Raw genomic sequence first — 26,324 nt, forward strand, 5'->3', positions numbered from 1 at the left:
GATTTTAAAAGTTTGATTTCTGGATAAAGCAGGAGCCATGTTTGATAATTGCTTCTTGAACTAGAGTATACTACTCAATGAATATGCACATAGACAAACTCACTCAGTCAGTATACACACACACAGTGTACACATACTCACTGTGTACAGATACACAGACAATTCCTGTGGAGATGTACACATATAAACATACATACTCTGTGTGCACACTTGCAAACAAAACCGTAACTTTAGAATTCTGAAGCCTTGGGGAAAACCCAGCTGCTCTTTACTGGAGAACGTTGGTTGAACAGAGCCAGTTTCATTCTAAGTATTTTATGTGAGGCCACATGCAACACTAGGTGGCAGCCAATGCCACCAATCACAAAACAAGTTTGTTGTCAAAAGATTAATCCACTGTCCTTTTACGACAAAGCTTCGCGTTATTCAAACTCATTTTATATTCGAAAAAACTCACAGCGAGACATCTGCTACCCTTCTGTAGTGGCTGGGTTATAAATGCTTTGTCAGGTTTGTCTTTACTGAGCTCTGCAGTAGTTGTGTGATTGCGGGAGGAGTGCAGAAGTTGTGTGGGGCTGGCACTGAGACGCGCAGCAGAATAATGAGGGACATGTCGCAGTAGATTTCTGAAGCCGTGGGGAGGTCTCTCAGTTGGGCTCCATGTTTTGATTTTTTTTAAAATTGTGCAGCCAAACCTATCTCAAATTGAACAGTCTGCTGGAGGGTATTGTCAATTTTGCATGGTATTTCTCAACCTTGTTAAACCTTGGCAGTGAGTCTAAGTTGAGCCAATGGCTCTTGCCTCTCGCAGCTTATGTGTGCTGGGATTCCTGCTGTTTCGATTCAATGGCCTGTGGAGACTGACTGAAAGTGGAGAGCTTCTGGTGGTGCCAGTGGATGGGAGTCACTGGCTGAACCTAAAAACTCTGATGGATGAGCTTGGGAAAAAGGGCCATCACGTGGTCATTGTTATCCCCGAGGTCAGTTTGAAAATGGGCCCATCGCCTCACTACACAACCAAGGTATACCCAGTGTCTTACAGCAAGGAAGAAATGAACAGCCTCAAGCCTGCCATCTTCACCAATGTGTCTCTAGTCGAAAGGATCCGCACTACCTTTGAAAAGACAAGTCATCTTCAGCAGTTCTTCCTGAAGACCTGTGAGAGCCTGCTGTACAACAAGAAACTGATGCAGGAGTTGGCGGAGCAGAAATTTGACGCTTTGTTGACTGACCCCTTTGTACCCTGTGGTGCCATTGTTGCGGAGTATCTCTCCCTGCCCACGGTCAACCTGCTGCGAGGACTCCCTTGTGGTTTGGACAGTTCAGCCACACAGTGCCCCAGGCCGCTCTCCTACGTGCCAAAGATTTTCACCGGGAACACGGACCGAATGACTTTCCTCCAAAGGACTAAAAACTTGTTGTTTAGCTTAACGGAGCCGCTGCTGTGCTGGTACATCTACTCCCCTTTCGAGGAGCTGGCCCAGAGATTCCTGCAGAGAGACGTGACCCTGGTCCAACTGCTGAGTAAGGCCTCCATCTGGCTGATGCGTTACGACTTCACATTTGAATCCCCGAGACCCCTGATGCCAAATATGGTGCTAGTGGGCGGCATCAACTGCCAGGACAGGAAACCTTTATCACAGGTAAGGGCACTATTGGTGTGGGTGAGGGACAATGTTTACCACAGGGAGGGACAACATTGCATCAACATACATTACTCATAAATGGAAACTTTTATGTACATACACAGTTAATAAAGCTGCTCAGATCTATCTCGTCTTTACTTACAGGGAAATAAACAGACAACGGGGTTTGGCTATCTCTTCACTTACAGTTAATCTGTGGGCATTTGTCTGAGGCATCGGGAGGGTGTGATAACTGAACAGACCCCAGTTGCACTTTGGCAGGAAGACCTCAGGCAGTGGCCTTTCCCCACTGCATCTCAGTGGCAGCTACCCCAACCTTTAGTGCGTCCCTCAGCACATAGTCCTGGAGCTTGGAGTGTGCCAGTCTGCAGCATTCGGTTAGGCTGAGGTGAGGAAAGCCTTCCCCAAAGGACAGGTCACCATTGGTATGGTGGTTGGGGGTGTGTGCGGGGGGAGTCCTTGCCGACAGGAAGGGACACCACTGGAGAAAGTGATGCAAAGTTGGCAACTTTCCTAACTTTATTTGTTATTTAGGTAAAAGGAAGCATTTCCATTAACCTTTGTCTTAAAGTAACATTCCCATTTTGTACGTGACAGGAGTTTGAAGAATTTGTGGACAGTTCCGGAGAGCATGGAGTTGTGATCTTCTCCCTTGGGTCAATGGTGTCAGAAATGCCGCGTGAGATGGCGGATCGGATTGCAGCTGCTTTGGGCCGAATTCCGCAGAAAGTGAGTGTGTAAGAATTCTGAAGTGCGCTGATTTTTATTTTTGAAAAAGAAAAATGATCAGTTGCGGCTTCACCAGACTGGCTTCTGAGTCCACAGCTGAAGGTCAGTGCTTTGAGACTCTCAGCCAAGATGCGGGCACAGGCTAACACAGCCCAGTGCAGTACAGAAGGAGTGTCACACTAACAGGTACGGTGTTTGATGTGAAAGGTTAAATGGAAATCCTAGATAATGGGAACTGCAGATGCTGGAGAATTCCAAGACAATAAAATGTGAGGCTGGATGAACACAGCAGGCCAAGCAGCATCTCAGGAGCACAAAAGCTGACGTTTCGGGCCTAGACCCTTCATCAGAGAGGGGGATGGGGAGAGGGAACTGGAATAAATAGGGAGAGAGGGGGAGGCAGACCGAAGATGGAGAGAAAAGAAGATAGGTGGGGAGGTAGGGAGGGGATAGGTCAGTCCAGGGAAGACGGACAGGTCAAGGAGGTGGGATGAGGTTAGTAGGTAGATGGGGGTGCGACTTGGGGTGGGAGGAAGGGATGGGTGAGAGGAAGAAGCAGTCAGGGAGGCAGAGACAGGTTGGACTGGTTTTGGGATGCAGTGGGTAGGGGGGGAAGAGCTGGGCTGGTTGTGTGGTGCAGTGGGGGGAGGGGACGAACTGGGCTGGTTTAGGCATGCAGTAGGGGAAGGGGAGATTTTGAAACTGGTGAAGTCCACATTGATACCATTAGGCTGCAGGGTTCCCAGGCGGAATATGAGTTGCTGTTCCTGCAACCTTCGGGTGGCATCATTGTGGCAGTGCAGGAGGCCCATGATGGACATGTCATCTAGAGAATGGGAGGGGGAGTGGAAATGGTTTGCGACTGGGAGGTGCAGTTGTTTGTTGCGAACTGAGCGGAGGTGTTCTGCAAAGCGGTCCCCAAGCCTCCGCTTGGTTTCCCCAATGTAGAGGAAGCCGCACCAGGTACAGTGGATACAGTATACCACATTGGCAGATGTGCAGGTGAACCTCTGCTTAATGTGGAATGTCATCTTGGGGCCTGGGATATGGGTGAGGGAGGAGGTGTGGGGGCAAGTGTAGCGTTTCCTGCGGTTGCAGGGGAAGGTGCTGGGTGTGGTGGGGTTGGAGGGCAGTGTGGAGCGAACAAGGGAGTCACGGAGAGAGTGGTCTCCCCGGAAAGCAGACAGGGGTGGGGATGGAAAAATGTCTTGGGTGGTGGGGTCGGATTGTAAATGGCGAAAGTGTCGGAGGATGATGCGTTGTATCCGGAGGCTGGTAGGGTGGTGTGTGAGAACGAGGGGGATCCTCTTAGGGCGGTTGTGGCGGGGGCGGGGTGTGAGGGATGTGTTGCGGGAAATAGGGGAGACGCGGTCAAGGGCGTTCTCGATCACTGTGGGGGGAAAGTTGCGGTCCTTAAAGAACTTGGACATCTGGGATGTGTGGGAGTGGAATGTCTTATCGTGGGAGCAGTTGCGGCGGAGGCGGAGGAATTGGGAATAGGGGATGGAATTTTTGCAGGAGGGTGGGTGGGAGGAGGTGTATTCTAGGTAGTTAAATGGAAATCCTGTCTGCCTGCACAGGCAGATGTAAAATATCCAATGGCATTTTGGAGAAAACTGAGTTCAACCCGACAGCCTTCACCTGAAATGTCAGTCCCTGATCTACAATGGCAGCAATGTGAACCAGCAGTGGCTAGAGATTCACCACAACAACTCACTACAGCTCTCTCAACAGCAGCTTCCAAACCCGCAAACTCCACCACTTGACCATAAGTTGATGCTGCATAAAATGAGATTGTTTGGCCCATTACATTCTGTGCCAGCTCCCATTTGGCTATTTTTTCATTCTTCCATGGCATGTGAAAGTTCCTGGCAAGGCCAACCCTGGAAACCCACTCCCAATGGTCTGAAAGAGGATGGTGGGGAGCTACCAGCTTGAATCGCTGCAGCACATATGATGTTGGGGCAGAACACAAGGCATGGGGACACGTCTGCTGGAATGTGAGGTCCAGAATTTTGACCCAGTGACCATGAAAGGCCAGCAGGCGATAGTTTCAAGTCGGGGTGGTATGTGCCTAGGAGGGGAACTTGCTGTTTACGTTCCCAATGCATCTGCTGTCCTTGTACTTCACAGTGATCAAGGGCCCGCTTTGGGAGGCTTGGTGAATTGCCACAGTGCATCTTGTAGATAATACATACTGCTGCTACTTTGCATTGGCAGGGAATTTTGAAGGTGGTGGATGCATTGCCAGTCAAGCAGATCCCTTTGTCCCAAATGGGGACAAGCTCAGTGAGTGTTGTGGCTTGCTCTCCACCATAACCTGCAAATGTCTCCCTTCCAGTACAGCAAACTTTGTTATAACTGGCATCTTACATAAACAGTCGCTCTTGATAAACCGACAAAAAGCTGTACATCAAATATTGGACGCTCACTGTATTATGGAAACCACTGCAACATCTGAGTAGATACTCGAGGCTGCGAGTGAGAAGGCTCTTTGCTGGTAAGCTCCATTTAAGGCAAACCTGCACTGTTGTTTAAGTGATTTATGCTGAAAATAAAGTATGACGGTTATGTGTGCAGCAGCCCTTGCATTATGTTTCTATGACTTAGTCTGTGGTTGGGCCTCTTGATCAGCTGGAATATTTGATTGACCGACACACTCCTGGTCCCAAAGGTGCCAGTTATTAAAAAAGGGTTGCTGTACTTCTTTAATTCCCTTTTGAAAGTTTGTGTTGAATCTGTTGCGGTATGGGGATAAATTCCTCAGAAGGCGAGTGAGTTGGAACACAGGCTCTTTGTAGATATGTTCTAATCAATTTGTGCAGAGAAGTTAGGGTAACACTTCTGGTGGACGTGGGACTTGAACACAGGTCTCTTGGCCCAGAGGTAGGGACACTGCCAAGGCAGACCCTTTGAGTTTGTCCGTACACTTACCTGAAAATTGATTCATACAGGATAATGATATATTCAAATCAACTTATAAACCAACTTTCCAATCTCACTAAATTGTTTGGGGAAATCATCTTCTCTCTTCCAACACGCTTGTCAGTGCATTCCCAAGTCGTTGTCGAACTGGAGAAAAACAACAGGTCAGGCAGCATCAGAGGAGCAGGAAAGTCAACGTTTCATGTTTGCACCCTTCATCCTGATGAAGGGTATAAATCCAAAACATCGACTTGCCTGCTCTGCTGAATCTGCCTGACCTGCTGTGTTCCTCCAGCTCCACACTGTGTTGACTCTGACTGCAGTACCTGCAGTTCTTGCTTTCTCCATTTAAGTCACTGCCATTTGCTGCATAAAAAAAATTACTTCCTTACAACCCATTTTGTGCATCTTGGCCATCAGTTTATATCTGTTACCCATCGTCCTTTTCTTTGTCTTTTACCCTTTGTCCTTTCATCTCTTGGAACAATTTTCCTGTTATTATCAAGTTCACCTTTGTCAAATCTTCCCTCAATCTTGGCTCCAAGGAGCATCTTTAAGCTAACCTCATATCTGAAATCTCTCATCCTTCTCACTATCTTGGTTAATCCCCTGTGCACTAAAATCCGAGGCATGGACTGCGAAAGCACGGAGAATATTTTGTAAATTTATCCATCACAGATTAGGCCACAGCCTTGAATATTGTGTCCAGTTCTGCGTAATTCACATTCTTAAGGGTTTGGAGGGAATGGGGAAGATAGAGTAAAATGACAGTAACTAGAGAATTCAGTTAAATCGGCAGATGGGAGAAGCTGTGCTTGCTCTCCTTAGAGCTGAGAATGTTCATGAAAGATTTAATCAAAGTACCCAAAATCTCACCATTGCTAAATACCAGAGGATTAAACACTGGTCGGGCAGAGCGCAGTTATAACTTTTTCCAGTGAGTTTTAATTTCAGTTCAGATTTCACAAATGACCTATCCTCTCCCAGTTATTTCTCCATAAATATAGAATCATCACCCATTCCCGATTAGTTACATTTGGTCTAAGGCATCCCTGGCAGACTTTACTAGATGGTAACTCAGTGATAGAAAAGACATTAAATAACTTCAAGAGGAAATTGGATGAGCTCATGAAGGAAATAGATTTGCAGGACTATGGTAAAACAATAGACAGAGTGAGACCGACTAGATTTACCCACAGAGAACTGACATGGATTTGGTAAGTGGAATGGTTTCCTTTGGTGCAATTCTGATTCCATGGCACTTGTTCCCTTCCTAATTCACAGCCTTTCTTTCTTTCACTATCTCACCATTTTTAATATTTTTAAAATTTTTTTTCACCCTTCTGGTAACCCTGCATTGTTGTCTCTTTTTTTAAAAGGTCCTGTGGAGATATACTGGAGATCCTCCTGCAACGCTGGCATCCAATACAAAGCTATTAGAGTGGCTCCCACAGAATGATCTATTGGGTAAGGTTATTGTCTGGATTTAACCAACCTGATGTAAGATCTGTGACTTGTGTATACTTTCATATCATTTAGTTTATTAGTTTAGTATTTTTGAATCCTATTTTTAAACCAATATGAGAGAGTCTGTGCCTGGAGTGATAATAGGAATTTGCTTGTGTTGAGAGTTTTGCATTAGAAAGACTTCAACATTGATTAGCATTAGTTTGCTTTTGATTTAGAAGAATCAGGAATTGATTCTCTTTTGTTTAGGGAAGAACACATAATATGGAAGATTTCTGCTTCCATGGAAGTCTTGATTTAACTTAGATGTGAGAGCAGTCTCTCTTGGAGGAAGGAGTCCATTCAGAACAATAGGAATGGGTTACCTCAGTGCCATGATTTTAGTTTGGAAATTCCAGACCTGAAGCATTTGGCTAGAACCTTGAATGGCTTGTTTGAAGCTAAGAAAGCCTAAGGTCAGTTGTGTAACTAATTTAAAAAGACACTATCGAACTGTCAAGATCAGGACTTGAAAGCAATGGTTAAATCAAACCTATGGATGTGGCAGAGAAGGGAATTCTGACTGGTATTTGAAAGCGATGGTATTGGGATAGATGGAATTGTATTTTACTGTGCATTTCAATATCTTTCAAATTAGGCTATATGAAAACAGTAGGGGATGTTTTGATCTTCTTTTCTTTTACATAATAAACTTTTATTTGTGAAAACCAAGTCTGCAGTATTGTCTGTATGTGCTTCAGTAAAAGACTACTTTGTTAAATATTTTAAAAATCAATCTTTGATCTATTAGGCAGATTTCAGTCTGGGTATCCAGTCATAATACCAGCTAGCATCAGAACAATGGCTAAGCAGCAGAAAGTTTGGTTAAATTAATGTTTTACCAACTGGTTAATTGTGTTTTGGGCTGTTACAGTAATTCATGCTGGGTTTCTCTGTTTTCCATTGACACAGTGAGTTAGACGTAAATATAAGAGATAATGGGAACTGCAGATGCTGGAGAATTCCAAGATAATAAAATGTGAGGCTGGATGAACACAGCAGGCCAAGCAGCATCTCAGGAGCACAAAAGCTGACGTTTCGGGCCTAGACCCTCTGATGAAGGGTCTCGGCCCGAAACGTCAGCTTTTGTGCTCCTGAGATGCTGCTTGGCCTGCTGTGTTCATCCAGCCTCACATTTTATTATCTTAGACGTAAACATAAGTTGGCTTGTATTGGTGCTTGCCAATGATACCAACAGCCTCAGATCATCCCAAAGTGTTTGAATATGCCCCATTCTAATTGTCATTTTTAGAAATATGGTAACTAATTTGTGCACAGCAAGATCTCACAAATAGGGATGTGATCTGCTGGTCACATGCTACTTTACACTCTGTTTGCATATTTTCTTAGTGATACCAAAACAGTGATGACCAGACCATTTTACTGTTCGATGATGTCGATGAAGGAATAAACAGTGAGCAGAACTTCCCTGCTTTTTGGAACTGGTGCCTTGGGATCTCCCAGACAAGTTTTCACCTGAGAGAGCTTTTGTTTGGTGTGTTGTTTGAAAGATGGTGCTTCCAAGTGAGGGTTTTATGGTCAAGTCTCGAGATTGGGATCTAAACCCACAAATTTCTGATTTAAGATGTTAACCCAGAGGATCTCACATTGCAGTCACAATCAGTCTCAATTGGGCATTCGTCTGTAAGTGCTAGGATGTAGACTGTTTCTCTCTGCATAACAGCTGCCAGATCTGTTGAGTTTCTCCAGCACTTTCTGAGCTTGTTTGTAGACTGTCCAACTTGCCTTTCCTTTGCAATGATTGACAGCCATTCAGTTCCAACTCATGTAGCGCACCATCTCCTTTCAATACACCAGGCTGTTGAAAGGGGGAAAATAAACCAATTAGCTGCCTAGTTTTATACTCTCTGTGGGGTTCATAAATTGGGAAAGTGCTGGTCAAATTGACTCATGTTTTTCTGTGGTGAACTCCTGATCCAAAGAAGTTTTGATGCAATTATTGAAAACAATTGAGCAATGGTTCAATTTCTGTTTCCCTCTTCTGTGCACCAGGACATCCCAAAACACAAGCCTTCATCACGCATGGAGGAACGAATGGGCTCTATGAGGCTATCTGCAGTGGTGTACCATCTGTCATGTTACCATTATTTGGAGATCAAGGATATAACGTCGATCAAATGGTCAGCCGTGGTGCTGGGATTAACCTAGACATAGAACAAATGAGTTCCGATGACCTAGTCAATGCTTTAAACACAGTTATCAATGATACCAGGTCAGTAAAATTAATTATCCCATTCTTAGTTTAAGATCCCCAACAACAATCTGAGTTTACAGAGCTTCTTTCACTTGATAAAACATCCCCTGATGCCTCACAGAAGTGTCAGCAAATATAAATAAGCTGAGCTACACAAAGGTATATTGGAAGAGGTAAGCAAACATTGGTGGGTGTTAATGTTTTATAGGAGGACAACAAGGCAGTGTAGGTGAGAAGTACAGGATGGGAATTTCAGAGCTGAAGGCATAGGCAACTGAAGGCCAGTGGCCAACCAGAGACGCACAAGGGAACTAGAGGGTTGCAAAGATCTCAGAGGGTTGTGTGCCTTCAAGAGATTCGTGATGCCAGGGAGAGATTTGAAAACTAGGATGAGAACTTTCAAGATGTTGTTTGACTGGAAACTGATGTCACTCAGTGAGCACAGGAGTGACACAGGGGAATGGCACTTGCTGCATGTTAGGCTGCAGGGAGCAAGGGTTATGTTTGAGTTCAAGTTGCACAGTGGAATGTCTAGTAAGGCTAGAGTTAACCAAAGCATGGATGAGCGCTTCAACCTGAGGTGAAATGTGATATTGATGAAGGTGGGTGACATTAGGGGAGGAGGTAAGTTGTCTTTGCCATCTTAGCAAAGGTATATGGTCCAAGCTAATTCCAAAAACAAACATAATACCAAGATTGTGATCAGTCTGGTTCAACTTCGGGCAGTTGAAGACAGAGCATTGGAATAGTGTTCAGAGGGGGCAAAGACAAAGCTTTGATCTTCTCCATATTTACTTGGAGGAAACCTCTGCCAATCCAGTGTTGAACTTTGGATAAACAATCAGCATGTACATAGGGCCAGTTCTGACCTCAGAATATCCCGGATCACTTTGGAGCTAATGATGTACTTATGAAGCCCCCCATGGTACCTCTCACACAGGAAACACAGCTGCCAATTTGTGCACGTGTTCCTCTGTTTTTAACGTGATGCTTTTTGAGGGTGAAATAATCCTGCACTCTAGAATCCCGAAGACGCAGATAGGGCCTTGGCTTAACATCTCATCCAAAAAGGCGACACATTATTTTCTTCGAGTCATCTGTAGAACATGGGCATCACTGGCTATGCCAGCATTTATTGCCGGTGTCTAGTTGCCTTTGAACTGAGTGACTTGCCAGTTCATTTCAGAGGGCATTGAGAATCAACCACGCTGCTGTGGGATAACAAAGTGTGGGGCTGGATGAACACAGCAAGCCAAGCAGCATCTTAGGAGGACAAAAGCTGACGTTTCAGGTCCAGAGGGTCTTTTGTGCTCCTGAGATGCTGCTTGGCCTGCTGTGTTAATCCAGCCCCACACTTTTTGTTATCTCACACTGCTGTGGGGTCTTGAATCACATGTACACCAAACCAGGTACGGATGACAGATTTCCTTTCCTTTCCTTAAAAGACATTGGTGAACCAGATGTTTTTTTCTGACAATAGACAATGGTTTCATGATTACGGATTATTACTGTATTCAAATTTCACCATCTGCTTGGCAGGATTTGAACCTGGGTCCCCAAAATGTTAGCTGAGTTTTGGATTTAATAGTCTAGCGATAATAACGCTGGGCCATCACCTCCCAAATTACGGTCACCACACGATGGGAAGGATGTATTTGACCTACAGAGGATGCAAAGGAGATTTGCCAAGATGGTGTCTGAATTGGAGGTTCTGAGATTTTTGAGAAAATATTGGAGACCCTGGGTATGTTTATTTTGGAGTGGTGAAGGTTGAGACAGTGCCTGATGGAAGTGTATAAGATTGAGGGGCATGGATAGGAACACCTCTTCAATTAGAAGAGGTGTCAGTAATCAGAGGGGGCACAGATTTCAGGTAAGTGGAGAATCTAGGAAAAATATTTTCACCGAAAGGGTGTGGGCATCCGGAACTGGATGAGTGTGTGGTTGGCTCAGAAATTCTTGTAATATTTCAGCAGAATTTACATATTCATTTGTGTTGCCATCAGCTCCAAGGAATTGAGCCCAAAGCTGGAAAATGGGATGAGTGTAGTCAGTTCTTTGTTGACCAGCATGGATACAATGGGCCGAACAACCTCAATTTGCACCATAAACATTTGTGACTTAAAATAATGGCTTAATGTTAGCCAAGACACTGATGTGCCTATGAATGTAATATTTATGTATAATAGCTCGCTGCAATAAACTTCTGTTGGATTCTTCAATAGCATGATACCCGGGTCCAGATTCTTATATTGAAAATGACAACTAAAGCATTGCAGCATCGGTAAAATTGTTGAAGGCAGATCATCTTCATTCCAGTCTCCAAAGCACTTGAGAGTAGAGAATTCCAAAGAAATTCTTATTTGTCTTTATTTGAAATAAGTGACCCTGTTCAGCACGAACTGTGCTTCCTGGAAACCGCAAACCGAGAAATATCCTTTCAGCATGACCAAGTCCAGAAGGACAAGTGGTTACAGTTTTCTCTCCTTCGTTATTTCTGTACCTGTAGTTCACCCGTCACGCTCTCACCATGTTCCTGCCGAGTTGCAATTAATCTTGTCTTTCTTTTCCTGCTTTAGATACAGGGAAGCCATGATGACACTGTCTTCACTGCACAAGGACCGCACCCGCCATCCATTGGAGCTCTCTGTCCATTGGGTGGAATTTGTGATGAGGCACAAAGGGGCAGAGCATTTACGTGCTGCAGCCCACGAGCTGAACTTCATCCAGTATCACAGCCTGGATGTGATCAGTGTGCTCCTGGTCACTGAGCTACTCGCTGTATGGCTACTGGTTAAGTGTTGCTGTTACTGCTGCAGATGTTTCTGTGGAACACGCAGTCAGAGGAAGAGGAAACCAGATTAAAGTGGATACTGATCATTCCCAAAAATATCTCTGCAAACTGGTGAAGGAGTGAAATTATCCAAGAAAGACAAATTCTGCCTATTCTTCCCAGTGCATATAAGATAGCAGAGGAAAACGATAATCCATCTCACTTGCATTTTGTGCACTGGGACTCTTTGTCCTTTGAGCTGGACAGGTATGTTGGGATTTGAATGACCTGCCAATGACTTTCATGATTTTAATTTGAACCTAAATATGATGAAGATTAATTAAAAAGGTTTTTTTGTGGAACTGATAAACCATATTTATGATTGTTAGTGTTCATTGTATTATACTTTACAACTCTCAACTAGAATTGTGGATCTGTATTGTGATTTAGATATTGCGAGGCTACATATTGACTTCAGGAGCTGCTAGAATTAGAATTAGCTTTTATCACTCACATGAGGACAGTGAAAAATTTACAAGCTGCCACTTACAGCGTCGTCTTAGGTCAGATATACCTAGGCACAGAATCTTAGTACAAAGCAGAAAGACAAAGAAAGCAATTTAAGAAGCTAAACATTACAGTCCTTCTTACTAAAGTACAGTAAAACAAAGGATTACAGTTAGTGTTTCCAGGTCCTGAACATTATCCCCAACTAGCTGAGTGACAGAGGGCACTTCATCATGGAAGTGATAATGGGAACTGCAGATGCTGGAGAATCCAAGATAATGAAATGTGAGGCTGGATGAACACAGCAGGCCAAGCAGCATCTCAGGAGCACAAAAGCTGACATTTCGGGCCTAGACCCTTCATCAGCTCTGATGAAGGGTCTAGGCCCGAAACGTCAGCTTTTGTGCTCCTGAGATGCTGCTGGGCCTGCTGTGTTCATCCAGCCTCACATTTCATTATCTTTCATTACGGAAGGCACACTCTCAGCCATTGTTTTAAAAATACACACTGAAAAATAAAACCAGTCTGGCCACTACGGCAATCTCTGCAAAGCAGGGTAAAAAAAGAGGCCTGAATTTGTATGGAGCTTTGCACATCCGTGTTTGAAGCCAATGACAGACCTCTGAAGTATGTTGGTTGTCGTTGTGCAACGCGTGCGGCCCTATGGGTAGATCCACATTGCAGGTGGGCAGGGGAGCATCTGTCTGCCGGCCAGGATCTCTGGCGCCTCAGTCTGCTACTTGCCTACTAGGTAGGCATTCGGAAGCTGAAGGCCTTGTGGCGGTGGGCAGCCTTTCCCAGTCCTGAAGCTGACAGGCTGGGGCCTTATAATCATTAAAACCACAACCACTAACATTCCTGACATCAGCGGGGCTTGAAAATTTAACATAATCCAGGCTAATAAGTGAGAACCTTCTAGTTTTAACAGGAATAGCCAACAATGGCTAATCCATCAGGCAGCATCTGTGGGGAGAGCATCAGTCAAAGCTATCGGTCAATGATCTTTACTCAGAATGGAGAAAAGTTAAAAATATATTAAGTTTTGGGCGAGGGATTGGAGTGAGAAGAAACACGCACGCCACAAAATGTTTGTGATAGGTGGGCCGGTTGAGAGAGATTAAACAGCAAAAGAGCCGGTGGCAAAATGCCAAAGGGATTGGTCATGAGACAAAAAAAACAAGGAGCTTGTCTCGAGGAGGAGGGAATGGTAGAATGATAAGCAGATTCCTTCCAAAAGCAAAAAGAAACAAAAATAAAACCAAAAACCTGCACAGAACAGGAAACAAATTGAGGAGATACCTAAAATTGTTGAACTCAGTCTCAGTGCAGAAGGCTTTAAATGCCTAATTGAAACATGTTGTGCTGTTTATTTACTTCCAGTTAATTAAGCAGACAAATGGATGGATAATGGTAAGCCAGGGAGGCAGAAAGGCTGGTAATGGGGACCACGAGTAAGTGAAAATGGGTTGGCTGTGCTGAAAGCAGCCCAAGCCATGACAGGACCTGGGTCATGGAGGTAAAGGGCATAGAGAAAAGCATTCAGGGTCTAAAGTTATTGAACTCGATATTGAGTCCTGAAAACTGCAGGGTTCCCGAGTGGAAAATGAGATGCTATTCTTCCAGCTTGCACTGAGCTTCGGTGGGTCACTGCAGTAACTTGGGACAGAGATGTTGGCCAGGGAACCAAAAGTTTGGGTTCGTGTTTATGGACTGAATGTAGATGTCATTCCTGCCCCAGTCTCATGCTTCTCTGTCTCTGTAAATTCTCCCCTTAATTTCTTTACAATCATACTATTCTTGTCCCTTGTGTTTGGCACGCCACCTTTTTTAGTGATAACGTCAATTATTTAGGTCAGAATCTATGGAATTCCCTCTCCTCAATTAACCTGTCCCTCGTGGCAACATTGATCACAATCCAAATGTACTCCATTGGACGACAAACTCTTTGGGAAGCCCTGAAGTTGTGAAGGGTTCCATAGAAATGCAAGTCTTTCTTTCCCTTTTTTAACCGTCCAGTCAGTTAGAGAGCAAAGTGTCCTCAAAAATGCTCTGAGGTTCAGTAACAACATTTGTCAGATTCTTCTCAAGCGAAGAGTGTGAATGTGTGCCAAGCAACTACCATCTCCAATAAATGAAAATGTAACCATTCCTCCATGACATTCAATGATGTTACCATTGCTCGTTTCTCCATTAACAAAATCCTGGGTTTTACCATTGACCAGAAATTGAATGAACTATCCATACAAATGCAATGGCTAATAGAGCGTGTCAGAGACACGGAATGCTGCAGTGAGTAACTCATCTCCTGGCTTCCCAAAGCCTGTCTATCATCTACAAGGAACAAGTCAGGAGTGTGATGGAATACTCTGTACTTGTCTGGATGAGTGCAGCTCCAACAACACTCAGGAGGCTTGACACCGTCTAGAACAAAGCAGCCTGCTTGATTGGCACTACATCCACAAGCATCCCCACCCCCCGCCACACGCCACCCCCCACCCCCCAACACTCAGTAGCAGCAGTATGTACAATCTGCAAGATGCACTGCAAAAATTCACCAAAACTCCTTCGACAGTACTTTCCAAGGTCATGACCACTTCTATCTAGAAGGATAAACGGATACGTGGGAACACCACGACTTGCAAGTTCCCCTACAAGCCACTTCACCATCCTGACTTGGAAATATGTTGCATTCCTTTTGTGCCTCTGGATTCCCTCCCCAGGGGCATTGTGGGTCAGCCTACAGCATCTGGACTGCAGCAGCTCATTACAACCTTCTGAAGGGCAATTAGGGACAGGCAATAAATGCTGGCCCAGCCAGAAACACTCACATCCTGTGAATGAATAAGAAACAAAAATGAAGCGAGAAGTATGTATGAAGTAAAATTTGCAGTTGGCTGTTTTCTTTGAGGTAGATGCACACAAACTCCTTGCCTAAGACTAGGCAGTGAAATGACTAATTGATCCAGTAGCCCTGTGTCTTTCCCACAAGAATGATGGTGACCTGCAGCTTGGTGTAAGTGGAGCTCGTTTGGCAGAGACTGGAGTTCAGAGTGCTGGGCCAGGAACAAGCTCGAACACGCTGCCGATCATGTCAGAGAGCTGATTTATTTTTAATCGCAGGAAGCTGGCTTTTCCCAGGGGCCCCAACATCAGCACTAAACAGGAGTCCTAAGCTGAACCTCTCACTGCCAGAGAGACAATCTTTGCCAAAAGGCGGAAAGCTAAAGAGCCAGCAAATCTGGCAATACTTTTGGGAGAGGTGGGCATTGCCGTGGCAGTGGGGAGTAGAACTCTCAATATCGAAACTCCTTCAGGGGCATGCATTCAAACTGAATTTGTGGACAAACCACTGAGCTCCTGGGTGGTGGTGACCGTTCCTGAACCTTTGGCTCCAATAGTCCACATTCACCCCTCCCCAGTACCCCTCACCTGCTTCAGTGGTAGTGGAGGAGGAGATGCAGGGGCATGGGGAACACAGATGGTACTCTCCATTGAGCTCCCAGCCTCTGCCCCACAGAAAATATCAGAACGCCCTCAAAACCAGACTTCATTGGGATCACAGTCAGCCGCGATAAGAACTGAAAGTGCTGGAGGAACACAGCAGGTCTGACAGCATCTGCCGAGTGGGAAATGGAGTTGGTTTCTCGCATCCATAATGATTTTGTTTTCATTATAATTAGCTTCATTGATTACCCAGCTCAAGGAGGGGGGGCAGGCTGATTCTTTGGATGGCAGGATTGATGTATCTCGGGAGACTGCATCAGCTTGGACCATATTCACTGGAGTTTAGAAGAATGAGGGGCACCTCATAGAAACCTATAAAATTCTAACAGGACTGGACAGGGTAATTGCAGGAAAGATGTTCCAGACGACTTGGAATTCCAGAACCACAGATAACAGTTGAATAACATGGGGTAAGCTATTGGAGACTGTGATGAGAGAAATTTCTTCATCCAGAGAGTGGTGAGCCTGTGGAATTCTCTGCCACAGACAAGCAGTTGAAGCCAAAACATTGAAATGTTTTCATAAAGGAGTTAGATATGGTTCTTAGGGCTAAAAGAATCCAAGTATGTGGAGGAAGCAGGAACAGGGGACTGAGTTGCAGAATCATGTTGAATGGAGGAGGAAGCTTGAAAGACTAAATGGCCTACTCCTGATCCTATTGTCTAAGTTTCTGTAGTGCAGGCAGCTAATTTATACATGGAAAGTTCCCTGACTTGCAGGAACGTATCGGAAATTTGCCCGGATGTGCCCCCTTACCCACTTACCAGCTATCTCCTGCCACAGACTGTCTGGATGGTGGACAAGAAGTAGGCAGTCGGGGTGGGGCGGGGGTGTGCAGCCCATTCGGGTATCTCCTCTGTGCCGAGTCACTGAATAACCTGCTGAAAATTACATTTACATTGAACCAGTCAACTTCAGATTTGGGTTAACCACCCCTAGAAAGGGGAAAATCATCAGGAAACCTGTCAGACAGCAGCTTCTTTCCCTTAGAGCATTGTACCTCCAAACGTCTGTGTGACAATCCAGGATATTAACCACTGCACCACCCAGCTGAAGTGAGCCAGGCTCCTGTATATAAATTCCAGTCACACAGCTCAGGCATGTTAGTACACATTTCTGCATCAGTTTGGGCTTGAGCACTAGCCTCCCGACCCAGAGCTAGGGACACTTACACTGCACCACAATAGCCCTTGAAGCCTCTGTAAACATGCAGAAAGAGAAGAAATCAATCAATACTCATTACTTGTTTATCCACATCTTAATCTTAATTATATCCCTGACATGGCACAAACACTAACATAGGTGGCTGTCAGAAAATGTAACACTTTAGCGACTGCCTCTTGTGGTGTCTTTCACACAGCGAATCTTGCTGTGTGTGCTGTCACGTTTCTGTAACATAATTCTATATGGTTTTATTTAACCATCCAGAAGTCTGTGTGGGCGGCACGGTGGCTCAGTGGTCAGCACTGCAGCCTCACAGCACCAGGGACCCTGGTTCGACTCTAGCCTTGGGTATCTGTCCGTCTGGAGTTTGCACATTCTCCCCGTGCCTGCGTGGGTTTCCTCCAGGTGCTCGGGTTTCCTCCCACAGTCCAAAGATGTGCAGGTTAGGTGGATTGGCCATGCTAAATTGCCCATAGCCTTCAGGGATGTGTAGATTCGGTAGGTTATAGGAGGATGGGTCTGAGTGGGATGCAGTGAGGTTTGGTGTGGACTTGTTGGGCCGAAGGGCCTGTTTCCACACTGTAGGGATTCTAAAAAAAAATTCCAGGCCATTCCCTACTGTCTCAATGGTTGTCATAAGCCAAACGGTATTTTCTGCAAACACACTGGCCCAATGCACAGAGGCAATGACCTGTCACTATAGACATGCAAAGTCTGACAATAAACATACTGGCTTTTAGGAGTCATAGAAGCGTACAGCAGGGGAACAGACCTTCAGCCCAACTCATCCGTGCTGGCCAGGTTTGCAGAACTGATCTAGTCCCGTTTGCTTGCACATGGTCCATATCCCACTAAACCTTTCATATCCATATACCCATCCAAACGTCTCTTAAATATTGTCATTGTACCTGCCTCCACCATTTACTCTGGCAGCTCATTCCATACACTCACTACCCTCTACGTGGAAAAAGTCGCCCCTCGGGTCCCTTTTAAATCTTTACCCTCTCACCTTAAACCTATGCCCTCTAGCTTTGGACTTCTCTTGCCTGGGAATAAAAGATTTAGACTATTCGGTCTATCCATGCCCCTCATGATTGGTCAGTTGAAGTTGAAACCGTGATCAGAGATAATCTGATGAAGGGTCTAGGCCCGAAACGTCAGCTTTTGTGCTCCTGAGATGCTGCTTGGCCTGCTGTGTTCATCCAGCTTCACACTTTGTTATCTGGGCTGGAAAACCTTCCAGTTTGATTACTAGCAGAGACAAGGAACCCTGAGGGAGAGTGAAGCAGGATATGTTAAGATTAAATGCGAGCAGCGAAGGACAGTGTGGGACCTAAGGGCTGACATAGGTCAGTCAGGCTGAATGGCGTGTTCCTGAGCTGGTGATAAGACACCTTGCCAGAAACAGTCACAAGGGTCACCACTAGTTACTTGTGGTTCCCTTTCCAATTGAACTCCACTTCAGGAATTTGCTGACTTTGCTTAATACAGAAACAGCTAACTTTGGGGAAAACGGACTGAGTGAGGCACAGAGGAAAGGGTCTGTTGAAGAATCACATATTTCCTTTCTGAAAAAGTAAACACATAATCTTTGGCTTGAGCCTCACCCAGAAATACACCAATAAATCTCAAACACTGATTTAATTTAGAATCACCGTACCTCATCACAGTGTTACTGCTTAGTGAACACCTGTTAATGTCTAACCCACGGTTATTAATGCCCATGTTTTTAGTTTGATTAAACACTCCATTGTAGGTTGTGAAACATAAGTGTTAGAACAGAAATTAATCCCAGCCAAAAGGGACATTTTGTGGCTTTATCAACAGGAAGGATTAGAGCATAATTGCATGAAAGGGTAGCATGGTGGCTCAGTGGTTAGCAATGCTGCCTCGCAGTGCCAGCGAACAGGGTTCAATTCCACCCAACACACTGTCTGTGTAGAGTTTCTCCCTGTGCTTGTGTCAGTTTCCTCCAGTTTCCTTCCACAGTCCAACGGTGTGCAGGTTAGGTGGATTGGCTGTGCCCGTAGTGTCCAGGGATGTACAGACTAGGTGTATCAACTGTGGAAAATACAGAGTTCCGGGATAGGATAGGGGAGTGGGTCTGGGTGGGATGCTCTTTGGAGGGTCGGTGTGGACTCAATAGGCTGAATGGCCTGCTTCCACCGTGTAGGGATTCTGTGAAAGGATGATTTTTCCATACGAGGCGGGAACATGTGGATGTATGCTTCGAAGAAAGGTCACTGGAAAACTGTTTCGTCTCCTTACATGCCTGCCAGACCTGCTGAATTTCTCCAGCAATTTCTGATTTGTTTCCAAAACTGTGTAATCTTTCCTCATAGGGATGATCTCCTCATCCCAGTAATGAGGGAACCATGTTTGACCCCAGGATGTTAATATGCCTCAATTGCCAGCCTGCCAGGAAATGGGAACTTGCAGGGGCTGAGGCCTGATTTGGGCCTGACGGTAGGGGTATCATCCAATTAGGCAGAGCTGAGATGGGAATGGACGAAGGCCTTTGCAGAATGGGCTTTTCACAATGCCCTCCTCTGCTTTGTTCCAAATCTCTGCTCACAAATGCTAAGCACCAAAGAGAAAGTTATATAGACATTGAGTTCTAGCAAAACATTAAAAAGCTGGGGTTTGGTATAGTCCTCAGAAGAAGAGACATTATACCATTCAACACAGCCTTTAACAAGGTCCTGTATGGTATACCGGTTAGTAAGGTTAGATCACATGGGATCCAGGGATTGGATACAAAATTGGCTTGATGGTAAAAGATAGAGGGTGGTTGTGGAAAGTTGTTGTTCGGACTGGAGGCCTGTGACAAGCAGCATTCCGCAAGGGTTGGTACTGGGTCGATTATTGTTCATCATTTATGTCAACAATTTGGATGAGAATATCCGAGGTGTGATTGGTAAATTTGTTGATGACAAAATTGGTGGTATAGTGGACTGTGAAGAAGGTTATCTGAGGGTACAATGAGATCTTGATCAGAAGTAGCAGATGGAGTTTAATTTAGATAAATGCAAGGTAAGCTAAATCAAGGCAGGACTACACAGTGAATGGTAAGGCCCTGGGGCGTATTGCTGAACAAAGAGACCTGGGGGTGTATGTTCATAGTTCCTCAAAAGTGTAGTCGCAGGTTGGTGAAGAAGGCACTTGGCATATTTGCCTTCATTGGTCAGTACATTGAGCATAGGCATTGGGATGTTATGTTGCAGTCATACAGGACATTGGAGAGGCCACTTTCAGAATATTGCATTCAGCTCTGGTCATCCTGTGATAGGAAGAATGCTGTGCAACTCGAAAGGGCACAGAAGATATTTACAAGGATGTTGCTGGGACTGGAGGCATTGAGCTGTAGGGAGAGGCTGAACAGCCTGGAGCTATTTTCCCTGGTGTGTCAAAGGTTAAGGGGTGACCTTATGCAGGTTTATAAAATTGAGGGGCATAGACAAGGTGAAGAGCCAAAGTATTTTTCTAATGACGTGGGAGTTGAAAGCTGAAGGAGAGAGGTTTAAGGTGACAAGGCAAAGGGGACCTGAGGGGCAACTTTTTCACACTGAGGGTGGTGCTTGTATGGAATGAGCTGCCAGAGGAAATGGTGGAGGCTGGTACAATTACAGCATGGTAGCTCAGCCGCTAGCACTGCTGCCTCACAGCACCAGGGACCTGGGTTCAATTCCAACCTCGGGTGACTGTCTGTGCGGAGCTTGCCCATTCTCCTCATGTCTGCGCGGGTTTCCTCCGGGTGCTCCGGTTTCCTCCCATAGTCCAAAATGTGAAGGTTAGGTGGATTGACTGTGCTAAATTGTCCTATTAGTGTCCAGGATGATTAGCCATGTGAAATGCAGGGATAAGGTAGGGGTATGGATCTGGGTGGAATGCTCTTCAAAGAGCCAGTGTGGACTTGATGGGCCGAATAGCTTGTTTCCACACTCTGGGATTCTTAAAAATAAATCACACCCTACTGATTACTCGCCCCCAAATTTACACAAGCAATTCATAGCTAGTCAACCCTTAAATAAAACTGAAGGAACTGCTGTAAAACAGGAACAAAAACAGAAGTTGCTGGAAAAGTTCAGCAGGTCTGGCAGCATCTGTGAAGAAAAACTAACGTTAACATTCTGGGTGCAGTGGCCCTTCCTCAGACCCTGCTGAACTTTTTCAGCAACTTCTGTTTTTGTAACCCTTAATTAATATCTATCCACCGCCACATCCCTTTTTTCATTAGATCTCAAACATCCTTTCAGATTGTGCTGGACAATAACACGAGACACTAACCTCTGTGTGGTAGCACAGAGTGGTATAGAGTCAGGAGAGAATTGCTCTGGGAGCCCTTAATAACAGGGCTCAGAGCATCGGGTTAAGGAAATATCCTCCTTAATGCCACTAACCTCCTCCCCATTCCCTGCCCCAAACAGCTGCAGAAGAATCAATATTCCTCTATGTTAAGCAATAGTGGAGAGAGGCATTAATGGTGGCATGGGTACAGAATGCCTCAGAATGGGGCACCACTGACTGAGCTGGGTCGGGTCCCAAAGGACATAGCTGCTACACTGAGTCAGCAGCAGGCAGTGAGGGAGCCATCCTAGACTTTGTCCTCACTTATCTGTCTGTTGCAGATGTGTTTGTCCATGACAGTACTGGTAGGACCAGAGGTTGATTAGTTCAGATGTCTGGACTGCTGGTTTGCAAAGCATAGGAACACCAGTACTGTGGATTCAATTCTCGCATTGGTTGAGGTTACCGTGAAGGACTCTCCTTCTCAACTCTTCCCCCTGGTGGTGTGGTGACTTTCAGTTTAAACCACGACCAGTTGTCTGTCATTCTCTCTCTAATGAGAGAACAGGTCGAAGTCTGGTAAAACTATGCAGCTATACTTTTACTGGTAGGAGTGATCACCACATAGTCTCTGTGGAGTCCCATCTTCACATTTAAGACCCACTTTCCCTTGTCACCTGGCATCTGGAAATATCCACTGCTTCCCAATGGGGAATTAGGGAAGCATCTGGGACTGTGGCACTACATCAGACTGTCAGTCGCGAAATAAAGGAGCTTCTGTTCACTCCCAAGACCCTGCAGCATTTGGTCCATTTGTGAAGGCAGCCTTCAAATATTCAAAGTCATAAATTACATGACACCAGGTTATAGTCCAACAGGTTCATCTGAAATAACAAGCTTTCAGAGCACTGCATCTTCTTCAGGTGAAGTGGAAGGAAGCATGTAGGCACCGAATTTATAGGCAGAGAGATCATTGCAAGATCATTTCAGGTGACTAAGAACGTCAAGAGGTAATACAAATGGTGTAAGTGTAATGTAGTCAGGCCGAATAATTAGCCTCTTCAAGTGATCAAAAGTATCAACAGCTGAATAGGAAATAAAGGGTTAACCTATGATCTGATTAATTGAGGCAGAACTCAATAATAAATGGTTCCAGAGACAAACTAAATGGTTGGAATAACATGATAGGTATAACAGTCACATTGAGAGTCTAACCGAAGTAATAAGTAATGCAAAATTGTACAAACTAATTAAGGTGGAGAGATCATAATACGTTATCAAGGTGATGGAGTCAAAACAGAACCGTGAGGGAGAATTTTCAAATACAGAAGTGTGTGGGATTAAATGTAGCGTGACATGACCCCAAGGTCACAGTTGACGCTGTCTTCATAGGTGCAAAATGTGGCTGGATTACTTGTTTTGGTTACCTGTTATGTTGATTTGACCCTCGTCTTGCGATTCTTATACCTATCATGTTATTCCAGCCATTTGGTTTGTCTCCAGCACCATCTTATTTCTGATTTTTTTGTAATTGCCTCTCTGCCTCGGATCATAGCTCATCCCTTCGCTTGCGATTCAGTTGTTGATATTTTACTCATACTTTTTGACACTTTTGACCACCTACAAAGACTTGTTATTCATCCTAGGGATGCTCCACTCACACCATTTGTATTATCTTTTGACACTCTTAATTACCTGGAATTATCTTGCAATGATCTCTCTGCCTATAAATTCTGTGCCTGTGCACTTCCCTCCACTTCACCTGACAAAGGTACAGTGCTCCAAAAGCTTGTGATTTCAAGTTAGCCTGTTGGACAACAATTTGGTATCATATGACCTCTGACTTTGTCCACTCCAGTCCTACATCAGCACCTCCACATTCAGCTTTTCAAAAACAGAAGCCATTATCTGTATATGGAAGGGCTGTGAACCTGGACAACACTCTGGAAATAGGACTGAAGACCTGTGGTCCAGAACCAACTAACCTGTTCCAGTACAGCTACAACACTGGCATGTGTTTGGTAATGTAGAAAATTGCCCAGGTATGTTCTGAGAAATGCAAAACAAATCTACCACAACCAATTATTATCCTGTCAAACCACACTCAATCAATGGCAAAACGGTGAAACGTGTCTTTGTGTTCAGAAGCAGACCTTCCTCAGCAATAGCCTGCTCAGTGACACCCAGTTTGGGTTCTGCCAGGACCACACAGCTCCTGAACTCATTACAACCCTGGATCAAACATGGCCATAAGAGCTAACTTCCATTGGCTAGGTTAGAGTGACAGTCCTTGATACCAAAACTGCGTTGAGGATCTGTAATAAAGCTGAAGTAAGAAAAGAGGAAATCCTCCACTAGGTTGAATATGTCCAGCACAAAGGAAGATGCTCATTAGTTACTGGGGGCTCCATTGTCTCAGCCTCGGGACATCAGTGCAGGAGTTCCTCAGGCTAAATATTTTTGTATTCAACCTGTTTGAAGATGTTATTACAAACCTCTGGATCAGGTGGATTTCCATTGAGGCCTACTGTCTCAGAGGTGGGAATGGTACCAGTATGCCACTAAAGGGTTTCTTGATGTAGAGTCCTAGGCCCAACCATCTTCAGTTCCTTCAGCAATGACCTACCCTTCACCTTAATATCAGAATAGAGAACAGAGAACAGTTAAGCACAGGAATGGGCCCTTTGGCCCATTATGTTGTGCCTAACATGTTGGCAAATTAAACCAATCCTTTCTGCTTGCCCTTGGTCCACATCTCTCCATCCCTTGCATATTCATGTGCTTATCTAAAAGTTTCTTAAACACCCCTGTTGTATCTGCCTCCACCAATACCACTGGCAGTGTGTTCCAGACTCCTAACACACTCTGTGTAAAAAAACTTGCCCCTCACATCTTCTTTGAACTTGCCCCTCCCCACCTTAAATGCATGTCTTCTGGAAATAGCCATTTCAACTCTGTGGGAAAAAGATTCTGATCGTCAACCCTATCTATGCATCTCATACTTTTATTTACTTCTTTTAAGTCTCCCTTCACCCTCTGCTGCTCCAGAGGAAACAACCCGAATTCACCTAGCCTCTCCTTATAGCTCATACCTTCTAATCCAGGCAGCATCCTGGTTAATCTCTTCTGTGCCCTCTCCAAAGTTTTCACATCCCTCCAATACTCTAAATGTGACATAATCAAAGTCTTATAAAACTGCAACATGATATCCTGACTCTTGGGCTCAATTCCCCAACCAAGGCAAGCGTGCCACAAACCTTTTTTTTTGCCACCCTATCTACTTGCGTGGCCACTTTCAGGGAGCTATGGACTTGAACTCCAAGATCCCTCTGTACATCAATGCTGTTCAGGCTCCTGCCATTACCTGTACAATGAGGGAGTTTGCTGATGATTGCACAATTCAGCCCAATTCACACCACCTCTGATATTGAAACAACCCAGGTCAAAATGCAATGAGCCTTGGACAATATTTGGGCTTGGACTGATAAGTGGCAATTAAAGTTTATACCACAGAAATGTCAGGCAGTGATTGATTTCAATGAAAGAGAATCCACCACCCCTTAGCATGCACATTACCATCATTGAATCCCTCATGATCAGCATCCTAGAAGTTACCCTTGATCAGACACTGAACTGGGCTCTCCAGTATAAATACAGTGACAGCCAGAACAGATCAGAGGCAGGAGAGAGTAACTCACTTCCTAACTCCCTAAAGCCTGTTCATTTTCTACAAGGCACATCAGGAGTGTGACGAAATACTGTTCGCTTGCCCAGACGGGTGTAGCTCCAACAACCCTCGAGAAGCTTGATGCCACCCAGGATAAAAAAGTTCCCTTTGCTTGGCACTACATCATCCAACACCTTCAACGTTCACTCTCTTCACTGCTGACCCACAATGATATCAAGGTGCGCTCAAGCCACTTACCACAGTCTCACAGTCACTCATTCACCTTGGCAGCCCCTTCCAGACTGATGACCTCAAGAAGACAAGTGCAGCAAATGTAAGGTAATGCAACCATCTGCAAGTTTGCATCCAAAGCCATCACCATCGTGACTTGGAAATATATCGCACTTGCTTCACTGTCACTGGAATCACAGCCCTGGCATTCCTTTCCTGACAGTGCTGTGTATGTTACCACACTTCAGGGACTGCAGCAATTCAAGAAGGCAGTTTCCCACCACCTTCTCCAGGGCAATTTGGGATGGGCAATAATCACTGGCATCGTGTGTGATACTCTCAATCCATGAAAGAAAACATTTTTAAAAATTAAAGAGAGGGGCAAAGCCCTAAAATTTGAGCTAGGCCATTCAGGCTTGTTGTCAGAAGGGATTTATTCGTGCAGAATGCTCATGGGAACTTGCAATTTTCTTCATCCTAAATTTACTGAGGGGTAGTTAAAATGTCAAAATTTGATTTTTATACAGTGAGGCCGTAGCCCTGTAGTTTGTAAAAATGTACTAAGTTATTCCCAATCCAGCATATCCAAATCCATTCCTTATTTTTGCCTTATCTAACACCAGATCCATGTCAAGTCCTGTTGGTGGATTAGATTCCTATCAACATAAACTTTGTAACATCCAGAGAAAGCCAATCACTTTTCACATCTACATTTGGCAGTTGGTCATAAACTTAACCTGTCTCCACATTGCGTGAGAGCTGTTGTCAAAATACAATAACGTGACCTCCAAAATCTGCGGACATAATCTGATGCTCCTGTGAAATTACACTGGGCAAAGCTTAGCAAAGTGCTGCTTTAAGCAAATAGTGCCTTGCGTGACAAATAGTGCCTTGCATGACAAATAGCCAGAGAAAAACTCAAATGCTTCATCAGCATAAATGATCCAGGTTTATGTTGCAAGTGACAGGTTGTTTTGTGCTTTGAATTAAGTTTTGTAAAGTGCAAGAAACATCAAGTTACTCTTAAAAGGTAGTACATGATCTCTGCTTCCTTCTTGGTTCTAATCGTTTTGTAGTGACAGCACTTACAGCTCTCTGAGAGCCAGATGGGTTTGTCCTAGCCTTGAGCACAAAACCAGGCTGAGACTGAAGGGCAGTACCAGGACAGAG

At 44.8% G+C, this 26,324-nt stretch overlaps 1 protein-coding gene across 1 annotated transcript; it reads left to right on the forward strand.

Moving 5' to 3' along the window:
• Positions 1 to 384: 384 nt before the first annotated feature.
• Positions 385 to 12,158, forward strand: LOC125454415 (UDP-glucuronosyltransferase 1A1-like). The gene is made up of 5 exons (XM_048535145.2): positions 385 to 1,643; positions 2,244 to 2,375; positions 6,680 to 6,767; positions 8,820 to 9,039; positions 11,601 to 12,158. Exons 1-5 carry the CDS (start codon positions 792 to 794, stop codon positions 11,884 to 11,886), a joined length of 1,578 nt encoding a protein of 525 aa, XP_048391102.1. The 5' UTR covers positions 385 to 791; the 3' UTR covers positions 11,887 to 12,158.
• Positions 12,159 to 26,324: the final 14,166 nt, after the last annotated feature.

Source organism: Stegostoma tigrinum, chromosome 7 (assembly GCF_030684315.1).
Source record: "Stegostoma tigrinum isolate sSteTig4 chromosome 7, sSteTig4.hap1, whole genome shotgun sequence".
NCBI classification, from domain to species: domain Eukaryota; kingdom Metazoa; phylum Chordata; class Chondrichthyes; order Orectolobiformes; family Stegostomatidae; genus Stegostoma; species Stegostoma tigrinum.